At 35.3% G+C, this 13,094-nt stretch overlaps 1 protein-coding gene across 1 annotated transcript in view; it reads right to left on the reverse strand.

Moving 5' to 3' along the window:
• LOC140147017 (lateral signaling target protein 2 homolog) overlaps positions 1-13,094 on the reverse strand; it is a 48,911-nt gene that overhangs the window by 21,028 nt on the left and 14,789 nt on the right. Inside the window, exons 2-6 of the mRNA XM_072168789.1 lie at positions 12,516-12,603; positions 11,325-11,478; positions 9,903-10,027; positions 7,128-7,277; positions 5,325-5,467 (exon numbers count right to left, since the gene is read on the reverse strand). Coding sequence (XP_072024890.1) covers positions 5,325-5,467; positions 7,128-7,277; positions 9,903-10,027; positions 11,325-11,478; positions 12,516-12,551 — 608 coding nt within the window. The 5' untranslated portion in view covers positions 12,552-12,603. The remainder of the gene's footprint in view (positions 1-5,324; positions 5,468-7,127; positions 7,278-9,902; positions 10,028-11,324; positions 11,479-12,515; positions 12,604-13,094) is intronic.

Genomic DNA, 13,094 nt, shown 5'->3' on the forward strand with positions numbered 1-13,094 from the left:
AAGATGACTGTTATTCTCAGTAGATCCAACTGAATGACTGTAATTGAGCTAAATTGTCACTAATAGGACACATGAGATATACATTACTACTTTATCCATGCATGTTATCTGTGCCAAATCACAAAGTTTATCAGTTTCTTGTGATTTATATCAAAATAGATTTTCTAAGTTTGAGACAATCAAATTATAGTCAGTTACATGTGTCAATACAAATTTCAGAAGAAATTGTGTGATATTTTACAAATTGTGCAACCCCAATGTACAACCACTTGTAAATGCATTAATATTTTTGTTATCATTATCATTATAGAAAAAACTTTACGCAACAAATCTTGGAAATATGATTCGCTATAATATCATCGCAACTATACATCACAATGTGGTGGCACCGTATCTACGAGATTTCTTCAAAAAACAGTGGGATTCAACTTATCCTGCTTTGCCATGGAATGACGACAATGCAAGTATGAATGACTTACTGCTTCTCGAGAAAAATAAGAAGAAAGCACAACAAAGTTTGCATAACACTGGAGATCGTGAAAAATGGGACCTAACAGCTTTGTTTTTTGTGCTGCTGTTTTCTGATTCTATTGGGCAGATGTTGAAAAATATGCCACAACTTACTTTCCACAAAGCAATAGATAAACTGCGGCTCAGTCGAAATGCAATGTCACATGTGAGCCCAAGCACATACATCAGTGACACCGACTTTCAGAACAGGTGTACTGTCATAAAGCAATGCTTGAATGATTTGGGATATCCCAATGCATATAAAGATGTTGATGATGTAATCAAGCAACAAAGCTTACAAACTTTTGCAGGAATACATCATATGACCTTTCCACAATTTCTCATTATTTTAACCATTTTTGGTGCACTGGTCGTACTTACAAGAAGCACCATTGACAATCATCTTTAACAGCATCCGTTTCTTTTCAGTGAACATGGTGAAGGAAACCAACCACATGATCTAGATGAAACAAGTAGTAATCTTCTTGATTCTTCTGCCTTTCAATTTCCTGAACCCATGCAATCTCACTACTTCATTGGACGAGACAAAGATGTAATGGAAGTAGCTAACTACATTCTTTATGAAACTTCTATATATACAGTAAACATTTTTGGTCCCCAAGCATACGGCAAGACAAGCTTATCATTGGCTGTGGGAAGTCATCTTCAAGAGTTGTATGGGTATGATCAGTGGCGTACCATGGCCGCCCCAACCCCGGGGGCTGAAGAAAATTCAATTTTGCCGCCCCTTCCTCAACAGCCCGAAAAGGTTGACCCAATTTTTTTTCGGTCGTTTGAAAAAGTGAAGAGCAAAAAAAAAAAAAAAAAAAAGGGTTTCAGGCACTAGCGCCCTAAAAGCAGCACATTTTGATGTATAGTACCATTTTTTCAAAAAAATTTTATGCTTTATCAAATTTTTCCGCCCTTTTTTATATGCTAATTCTTTTTGCCGCCCCTTCGCTTTTTGGCGCCCTGTTTTTGCCCCCCCTTCTTCTTCCATATTCTAGCATAGATAAGGAACACTCACTTTCCTCTGTTTCAAGAACATTACTTGCATCCCTTGGATGTCATGATGTGCAGTATGGAGTTTACCAGAAAATCAGCCAAATACAGTTCCTTCTCATGTTTTACTAATTCTTGATGACATTGATTTTGTATTGGGAACGTATGATGAAGAATTTTTTAAACTAGTCAAAACACTTGTTACTGTACACAAGATAAAAATAATAACAACATCTATAGACGAATGGGAGCAGCAGGACTTGGGTTCAGTAACATTTGAAATACAGCCTCTAAGCTTAGCTGCTTCATCCCAATTGCTTCATTCAATCAATCCAAACATTAATTCAAAACAAACTCAAACCATTGCTGAAATAACACACGGTGTGCCACTTTTGCTTCAAATTACCGGTCATTATCTAAATGCAGGATTGTTTTCAGCATATGAGTTCATACGATTGAGTCAAATCAATAAAATTGTAATTGATCCATCAAATTCCACCACATACTTTCCATTGCTAGAACAATTTCTCCGCAGGACCAAAGCACAACTGTAAGTAACCCTGAGATCAATATATTTTGTAAAATACCGTAAAATTCCGTCTACAAGCATATATATGCCTCTAAACGGGTTTTTTTTGACACAAGAGACAAGAGGCAGACACTCTCAACAAAAACGTTATTTGGAGTTTGAACAACTATATTACTTTTTAAGGCGGCTGTACAAACATGTATATTTGTAAGACCAATCTATTGCAATGTTTTTGAGAAGGGTATTGGCCTTTCATATCTTTCGTTAAAAAAAACCCCTCGTTTAGAGGCACATATGCTTCTACACGGAATTCTACGGTATGCAATTTTCTCCATGTGGCAGCACTGAAGACAGAGTGATCAGATTATCCATGGTGGCCACAAGTGGATTTTATGGGGATAATTGTGTTCTTTGTTATTTTGAAATATTATAATGCAACAACAAATTTCTGTTTTTGTAATAAGGTTGTATGTTTCATTACTGTTGCTACTACCGAACACATTGATTTAGTATGCATTGCTACCTGTTCACGAAGAAAAAGTAATTAAATAGTACAACTTAACCCAGCTTCGAAAAAATACTTTCAAAATAACTTATTCAGCACCATTTCTGAATGGTAATTTATTTCTCCGGTTTCCAACCCTGAATAAAAAGTTATTTAAGGTCTGTAACTTCTTCTTTTTTCCATTTCTGTATAAAAATGAAAATATTTTGTGTTTTGGGGGAAATTGCAGTTCTTTGCCTCCAAAATATTGATTTCTTCTGGTGCTTAATCCATGTGTTATTCCTGCATGCTAAATATCATACAGTGACCATCCACTGAAGTGTCAAATACCAACTCCATCTACTGAAGGAGACAAGTACTAATTCTACCCACACTCCATACATGTTTGGAATCTTCTTTCTCAATTAGCTGTTATCCAAACAACTCAAGCTGCCTTCAAAATGATGCCCTTGTGTTATCAAGGGGATGCTTCCACCAGGCAGCAAACTCCTGTAACCAATCTCCCAGTTTATGTATGTAATACACAAATACTTCATTGTTGGATAATTTGAAATGACGCTTTTGTCCCAGGGCTTTTGTATTTCACCTTCTTCACTACACACTGTAGCAGTAGGTTGCCAGAACTGTCACATCAAAGTTAGCAGAATTTAATACACATGTAATGGTTTAAGGGCTCGTCGCTCACCTTTAATCAGTATTTTTTGAGAGACCTGAAAGCACATCAGTGTATGCATCTGGGAGGAAAAGCCGACCAACCATCATATGGAAATATTGACCTTTTGTATTGAAGATGTACATCAAGTTTCTAAAAAGACCAAAAGACCTATAAATGTATATCTTCAATACGAAAGGTCAAAATTTTCATATGATTGTCCTTTTCATCCCAGCTACATACACTTTAAGTACATATCATTAGATTTATAAAATCTACCTAGTTTACTTTGAGGACTGTTAAATGTCTATTTCTAATAATTCGTCATCAAATTTGTATGATATCACAAATTTCAAAAAATCTTAATTATTTGATATTAGAAGGACATTCCTCATATTTAGAATGCTATTTAGTGTGTCTGATGTGCTTTCAGGTCCCACAAAAAATACTGTGCAAAGGTGGGTGACTGAGCCAAACCGAATCGAGAAAATTTAGGATAAAATTTACTTTGCCCCAGCCCCCACAAAAAGTTCCAGGTGTAACCATTGCAAAAGTGGAACCAGTGGATCACCCAAAAGCATCATTGGTTATGATGTAGAACATCATCATTTGTTGAATATTGAGAAAAAGTATGAAGGAGAAATGACAAGATGTTTATCATTGGTGTCCTAAATCAATAATGATCTCACTTGACCCCAAAATGATCTTTGACCCCAATTTCATACCAACCTACATTAATTTGCCCCTGACCAAAAGATCATTCCATGCAAGTACCATAAGCTTCTGTACACAGTGAAGCTTTTCGAACATTTGTAAAATGACCCCAAGGTTCATAGTGTCCAAGTCCTATTAAAATCCATTAAAGCTTGTGGGACTAATGAAAAATGTACTCAGTGATGCTTTTTAAACATGTGTGTAAAATGACCTCAAATGACCACCAGATAACCTTTGACCACACATGTCAGTGTACATGTACACAATGATCATTGTTTCCAAGTCCAGTTGATATCCATCAAAACAAAAATCATGTGAGAGTGTATTTGGAGGTGACAAAAATTCCTAAGGTCATTTGATCAAAAGTAGCACTTATTTTCTTTATATTTGCCCAGTTTGATTCACCTATATCTCAAATTTAAACAAAGGGATTGGTCTAGGTCCAGGCACACTCCAAAAGCAAAAAAAAAATAGTTATTTCATTGCATTATTGGACCTAAAGGCATGTTAAGGGATCTAAAATGAGCGTTTATTATGCGTTTCGACAGTAGTTTTTTGTGGGACATGAGAGCACCTCAGACCTATCGAATTGCATTCTGAATCTGAAGCATGTCTTTCTGATATCAAATAATTTTCATTTTTTGAAAATCACAATATAATACAAATTTTATGACAAATTATAAAAATTTGATATTTTTCAAATTTTGATATATAACAGTCCTCGAAGTAAATTATATAAATCTAATGAGATATTCTTAAAGTGTATGTAGCAGGGAGGAAAAGCCGACGGTCAATTGAAAATTTTGACCATTCATATTGAAGATATGGATTTTTTCCCAAAAAGACCTAATTTTTTTGGTGTTTTGGGAAAAAAAATCCATATCTTCAATCTGAAAAGGTCAAAATTTTCAATTGATCGTTAATTTTCATCCCACTTACATACACTTTAAGTATAAATCATCAGATTTATAAAGTTTACTTCAAGTACTGTTAAATATCAAAAATATCAATTTTTAATGATTTGCCTTAAAATGTGTATCAAATTGCTAATTTCAAAAAATCAAAATTATTTGATATCAGAATGACATTCTTCGTATTCAGAATGCAATTGATATGTCTGATGTGCTCTAATGTCCCAAAATAAATACTGTCCAAACGTTCATACCCCAGCCCTTAAGGAATTGAAGAATTGAAGAAAATATCAGTAAAATATGAGCCTTTTGCTGAATGCACATTCAAAATAGCCAATATTTTAAGTGGACATTTTAGATGGAGATTTTTTTCTATTTACTGTAAAACTGAAAACTTGCCACTTTGGATTTTGAGTTCTCCTTATCTTATTTCTTTGATTGCCCATCAAAATAGAGAAAAATAAGTATACCAGCTATTTAGGCTCACCCAAACCGTCTTACCTGTTGAGTGTTTCACAGAAAAGTACAATGACATCCTGCTGTGTGTCATATTCTCGGCTAGATTTCACCGGCACCATGGTGCTCACATAGCTAAGCTCAAACTCGGCAAAAGTTTCATCAAACCTCTTCAGTATAACTTTGACCTAAAGAGACAGAAATGCATGTAATGATGTCAGCATACAAGATAGCATAAATTAAGTCTCTGCAAAGAGTAGATGAGTTTGTACTTCACATGTTCCAGTATAAAATAAAATTCCTCCTTGGAAATTGTGGGAAATACTAAACATCTCAAAAGAAGTAACTAATCCCCCTTAAATAATGGCCATTATTCAAAAAGGGGCTATTGTATTACAAATCTGTAAAATGCGTTGGAAGCAGAATTTATTTCTGCGCATTTTGACACCTCATTTGATACGATAGCCCAGAAAACAATAAAACACCGGTCAATTTAATGTAGTGAGGTCCAGATTTGAAAGTTGCACTTACATACAAATTTTTACAATACAAAAACACTCAGATATCATTGCACAGATTTCCTTCCATTACACTGAATACAAAATCAATACAATTTACTGCAACTTTTAAATCTTGGGTTACATTGATTTAAATGTACACTGTGACATCAATATTTAGTCAATTGCTACAAATGAGGTATCAACATGTGCAGAAATATATTCTGCTTCCAACGCATTTTACAGATTTGTAATACAATCACATGTTTTTGAATAATGGTCATTACTTAGGGGGGGTTAGTTACTGTTTTTGATATGTTTACTTTTGAGATCTGGCCACAGATGTCCATATATTTCATTCATTCATTCATCATTTCATACCACATCACATTCAGCTCTCATCCGATTAGGATCGGGAAAAAAATTTATTTTCCCACCCACCACTCCCAAAATGTGATATTTTCCTGTTTCTCTTTTCTTGGTCGATGGGTAATTGGAACTTATTTTGTTATAAACCATTCCTATAATTGATGTTGTGATATCACATACTTTAAAACAACTAGTGCTGTCGTCGGCACTGTTTTTTAATGTCGACATGTCGATATAATTTGTATACCGACGTCGACAGTGTGTCGACATAAAAAAAATTCTAAAAAAAAATAAAAAAATTTTAATTTTCAAAAAAATATTTTTGGTTAGAAAAGCAAGTTATAGGCCCAAAATGACTTATTATTCAAGGTTGGAAACCAGAGAAATACTGCTACTCCAAAAAAAAAATGCCAATTTTTTTTTTACAAAGTTGGATAAAGATTTACATTTTAATTACTTACTTTTGCTTCTATTGAACAGCTAGCAATGCATACTAATGCAATGTGTCCCTGACTGTTCAATAGAAGCAAAGGTAATCAAAATGTACAACTTTATCCAAAAATTGGCATTTTTTTTTTAGTAGCAGTATTTCTCTGGTTTCCAACCTTGAATAACAAATTATTTTGGGCCTATAACTTGCTTTTCTTGCTTTTCTTGTCGACATGTCGGGATACGTGCCGATGTCGACATTATGTCGACGACGGCACTAAAAACAATGTAAAAAAAACCAAGAAGGGTATCATTTGTGTGCTTATTTTGTTATTTTACAATTACATGATACCCTTCTTGACCTCACTTTCATTGTTTTATAGCATGAGATATCAATGTGATCGATGATCACGCCATCAACGGCAGAAAGGTGCCAATTATAGCAATGGTCTACATTTTGTTCGCGATTCAATTTGTTTCAAAACAACAATAGTATTTACTAATGTACTGGACCCACTGGCATTCCAAATCAAACTCTGCACATCGAACTCGCCTTGTCACTGTATTCATTCAAATTATCATAGCACTGCTCCTTTAGGATCATCCGCATAGTATCCAGTGTCTTTGTCAAGCCACGTGCAAGAGGCCGTAAAGCGGCACTCTCTATCTCTCGATTCATGATAGTTGAACCCGCTCCAAGGCACTGCAAATATAAGAAACATAAGGTATTATGACAAGTAATTCAGTGTCATTAGTGCAGTTAGTGTGATAAGTAAAACATGCATTTATTTCATCATCCTCATAGTTGTCACCACACCAGTGCTATTGTCACCATTATAAAATTTAAAAAATGAATTGGTTGTTTTTGAAAGTTTTTCAAATAAGGTGCCTTCGATCCATACTGGGTGTATTACTTTTAGATAAGATGAAAAATGATGAGATCTGAAATAAGCTTATATGTCACCACAACAATAACAGATGCTGTGACCATACGTAGGCTCAAGTGGTTCAGCCATGTCATAAGAAGGCCAAATAATAGACTTCCCAAGCAAATTTACCATCCTGATTTTACCAAACCTAGAGGAAGGGGCCATCCATCTCTGTACCGTAAAGACCAGGTTTAACAGCATGCCAGAGGATGTTTAAAGACATTCCCACAACCCAATGGGGTTTCTGACCTTGTATGTCTGGCTTTTGTACACATGTGGTACAGTTGATCATACCTTGCATTGGAATTGTGTGCAAATATCTGGTGTTTTCATCCTATTATTTAACATTCAAAACATCGAGACTTAGGAATAAAATTAATGCAGTGGGACAATATGAATGTTTCCTGTAAGAAAATCAAATATCATTCCTAAGTCTCAACTATTAACTCGTTGACTGCAGTTTTAAAATTACCATTTTGTGTGTGTGGCAATGGGGACTTTGCCTTTAAAATTAGGTTATATTGATCAAATTTCCCAATCATAGTGCATTGTAGGAATGCCTTTAAGCCTCCTCTGGCAGCATGCCTATCTCCCACTATCTGAACAACAACAGCTAAGTAAGTTAGTAACCATGATTAAAATGTGGAACGAAAAATGTCACATGTGATGGGTGCCTCAAGAGTCACATTTTCATGAAATGCTTGTAGATATAGTTTTTAGTGTGTTTTTGATCATTGATTAATATTTGATCTTTGATATTTTGTTGCTATGAAATTTAAGTTTGGATGGGGGTGTGTGACGTGTTGGGTGTGTGGTTGTGAGGTGAGGAAAGTCAATCTCTTTGCATATATTGTTTGTTGTAGTACTAATTTTGGTAGTTGTAGGTCAATTTTTTATTTATTGGTGGTATTTGGTGAGTGTGATGGGTGTAAGTGGGTGTGAATGTGTGTTGCAGTTGTGTAAATGTGAGTGGGAGCCTGTATGAGCGAGCAAGGAAGGTTATTTGCATTTGAAGTGTCTTTGTTTATATTTATATGCCATTTATTATTTAGCTTATGTATTTTTATATGTGCAATGTATGTAATTCAGCATTTGGCTGCAAAGTGCATTTTTCTAATAAACCTTGAATAAATAAAATAAATAAATAAAGTAACCACAGACACGTCTAGCATTGGAGGCAGTGCTTTCTTCTGAATGCTAGGGAAATCAAACTTCGAGTACTACATGATCAAGTCATGTGAAAGATTTACTACTACATTATCATTTAGGTCATACATCCTCTTAATTTTTCTTGGTAGTCTCTGTTGGCCATATCAACTGATATGTGGCTTTCATTATGTAACAGAACAGAGCACAGTGTAATTTACCCATTACGAACTTCAAAGTAATGCGCCATATTGCCTTAGCTCCAAAGCTGCAGCACCCATATTTATCCAACAGTCAAATATATTGAAAAATCACCCATGAATTTTCATGTTCATTTATTTTTCAGGTTCAAATTATTTTTAAATTTTTCAAATGCTTATATTTACACCATAACGTATTTGAGATTAAACATTGACTTTGTTGTATATTTTTACACCCTGCTACGACTGGTACACTCAGCCAGCAGTACTAGTGTTTATGCATGCAGGTCGTTATCAACAGAATCAATGCGTGCATAGCTGACCCCTGTTCACACACACAGCGGCCATGCGAAAGATATGTCACAAAAAACAACAGAACTGCCAAATTTGCAACGGACCCGCCTCACAAGCTTCAGCGCATTCAACGCTACGATAATACACAATGTTAATTTGAGATAGACATTGACATTCATACACAAAAAAATTAAATATTTGCAATTAAAACTTGTGTTTTGAAGCGATTCTGAATTTTATCAATGAAAATGCAGCGATGACGTCATTGGGTTAACGATTTTCCAACTGCTGATTGGTTGATTGCATCACTGTCAGTGATCTGTGCAAGCACTGCACGGAATGATTTTTCGTATGGGTAAAATCCGGGGTACTCAGTACAAATGACCATACGGGACGTGCCGCAAACATGGGTAGCATTTTCAGCCTTCTGGTATATCAATGACCCCTTTTTCAAAGCCTATTTTGGTATATGAATGGGTCTTTTTTCAAAATTTTCTCAATTTTTTCGAACACAGCCCAATTTTTCCTTAATCTAGCCAAAATTTTCAAAATTTTCCCAAAATGTTGGGAAAATTTGTAAAAACTAAGACAATTTTGGGTAAATACGGCCGAAAATTTTGACTTTTGGTATATCAATGGGTCCAAATTTCTTGAAAAATTGGTATATTTATGGGTCTACTTCCAAAATCTCAGCTGCACGTCCCTACCAAAACCAAACTTGAGTACCCCCGGTAAAATACACTGTGCAGAGTGGCTTACCTCTGCACCAAACCATAGTTGCCCAGGAAGGCTGTCTAGTAATACATCTTCTGGAAATTTTGCTCTGTAATCTCTGTTGGCTCTCCCAGTAGGTATGGCCACTATCATGATCTGCTCCACAATAGCTGGTATAGCGATACAAACAAAGTACAAACATGGTCACTTCTTAAGGGATGGGGTATGAACGCGAATACGAAGAATGTCCTTCTGATATCAAATAGTTTTGATTTTTTGAAATTTGCAATGTAATACACATTTTATGGCAAATGATTAAAAATTGATATTTTTAATATTTAACAGTACTCGAAGTAAACTTTATAAATCTGATGATATGTAAAGTGTATGTAGTTGGGATGAAAAGCCGATGATCAATTGAAAATTTTGACCTATCGTATTGAAGATGTGGATTTTTCCCCAAAACACCAAAAAAATTAGGTCTTTTTGGGAAAAAAATCCATATCTTCAAAATGAAAGGTCAAAATTTTCAATTGATCATCAGCTTTTCCTCCCAGCTGCATACACTTTAAGAATATATCAATTATCATTAGATTTATAAAATTTTCTTCGAGGACTGTTATATTAAAAATGTGAAAAATATCAAATTTTAATAATTTGTCATAAAATTTGTATTATATCATGAATTTCAAAAAATGAAAATTATTTGATATCAGAAAGACATTCTCCGTATTCAGAATGCAATTCGATATGTCTGATGTGCTCTCATGTCCCACAAAAAATACTGTCAAAACGCTCATTCCAGATCTCTTAAAGCAGCGTGAAAATACAGACCTAACTATATGGAAGCTTATCTCAAAACAGCAAATGGGTATGAAATTTTGGACAATTTTAATCTAAAAAGAAAGCTTGTTGTTTTTATTTTATTGCCTTTAAAGCAAAAAGCAATAACATACAAGAATTCAAGGCTAAACCACCTACAAGTAGAATTCATAACCTCAAAAGTTTCAGTACAGGTTTCTGGTATATCAATGACACTTTTTCTATGACAATTTGCCAAAATGTTAGGGGAAAGTTGTGGCAAAACTCTGCTACTTTGTGTTAAATTTGGCCAAAATTTGGACATGTGGTATAGCGATGGGTCCAAATTTCTTGGAAGATTGGTATTGATGGGTCCATTTTCATTATGTACTTTCAGTGGCACCTCCCTACCCAAACCTGGGCCTTAATTAGCTTAACACCCTGAGCACTACCTTCTGATCTAACATTGCCTCTGATTGGTCAATTACATGATGTCTTCACTTTAATCACCAATCAGAATGGAGCTTTGCAAATAATTCACCCCAATTTTTTTTGGGTGGTGAAATTATTCTAACAATGTTGCTGATTGGTCCAATTGATAATGAAAACTTCTTTTTGGCCAATCGGCAAGTAGTTCTCATGGGGTTAACATTTTGATCTACTTACAGAGCACTTTGTCCTGACATCTTCGTAGGTGGTTCACCAATGCTGTGCATCTTTCTGGGTCTTGTCTCCCATCAAAGGAGTCCAATTCCTGTGATACTTCATTTAGCTCTTCATTGGCAAAATAAAATTGAGCTAATAGTTGACGATCACTCCTCTGCACAAACAAATTGATAAATATCAAAGGTTATTATTAAATCAGGACATATACATGTAGCAGTAACACCTCTAGTCCAGAGTGGGGCCAGGGCTTCCACACTTTTGAACTTGCTGATATGCAAATGCATGCAAAGAATCACATCATGTCGGCGTCATGCAATGTCTTTACATGATCGATCGGCGCGATGTTAACATTTCATGTGCTTTATGTAGCCAATCAGGACTTCATCTCCATATACATACATACATTTTATTACATGATATATCAACATAACAGTGTGAAAGAACTCTCATACATGTAAGTCCAGTGTTTAGTGTAAGAGGGCATATCTACAATAGCTGCCCTATAAACATTTGATAATTTCTGTATTCTATCATGTACATACATTGTCTAAAAAATACAACACCTGGCAGCTCTTACACTAACCCCTAAAATGAGATACTAAACTGACCTCAAAAAGAAACTTATACTTTTTCACAAGGTCATATCTTGAAATCCTGTCCATCAAATTGAACCAAAATTACACACAGATTTACTTCAATACTCTACTCTTAACACATGTCAGTAACCAAGCAGTTATCCAACTGACACAACAGCAAAATGCACTGACATGGGACAGCTTCCTGGACCACATTCACAGCCCAGCCCTGTTTCATGAAAAAAGTGTATGAAAAGCAGAAAGCAGCACCGTTTTATCATCTGTGCAAGGATCTTGTGTGCATTCTCACAGATTTTTTGTCCTGGGTGCCAAATGTTGGGCTGTGAAAGTGAAGGAAGTCCAGGAAGCTGTCCCATGACAGTGCATTTTGCTGTTGTGTCAGTTGGACAACTGTTTGGTTACTGACATGTGTTTTGAGTAGAGTATTAAGGTAATCATGTGTGTAATTTTGGTTCATTTTGATTGACAGTATTTTAAGATATGACCTTGTGATTCACAAGTTGTACAAAATTATAAGTTTCTTTTTGAGATCAGTTTAGTATACAGAAGAGGACTTTCAGAGTACGGTATCTAAAAGAAAAATATACACACTAACCTTTGGTTTACAGAACCATTTGCGAATCGATTTCATCTTGGCTCATGCTTTATTTTTGCTCTGGATAATTCTTGGATCTAAACACTATCTGGAAAAAAAAATCAATACAGTTAATATTATCTAACTATACCCAACTTCTATATACAGTCCAACCTCTCTTATCCGGACCTCTTTTATAATATGGATCTCTCTGTTATCCGGCTCAATCCCACGACACTCCGGAGCTCAGCGGAGGACAGAAAATGCGACTCTCGTGCGTAGTCTTCTACACAACCAGTTAATTACGTGGTCCTGACACTCGTCGTTTATAACCGCATACAGTCTGACCCATGCCCGAGACTAGGCAAATGTGACTCTTGCACTGTATTCACATCGGTATAGGCCGTTTGCACGTTAATTGTACAGAGTGTCTTATCTCATAATTATAAAATCTCTGTCCGGCTGTGAAATCTTCACAGGAAGACATGTATGTTTTTGATGATTTAACACCTTAATTCCATGCTCTGAATGCTTAGAATGACATATCTGTTTCATAAAGCACTCTAAAGCTTTTAGTGCCATGTTTAAACAATCTTTTGT

This window comes from Amphiura filiformis, chromosome 3 (genome assembly GCF_039555335.1).
Source record: "Amphiura filiformis chromosome 3, Afil_fr2py, whole genome shotgun sequence".
Lineage (NCBI taxonomy): Eukaryota > Metazoa > Echinodermata > Ophiuroidea > Amphilepidida > Amphiuridae > Amphiura > Amphiura filiformis.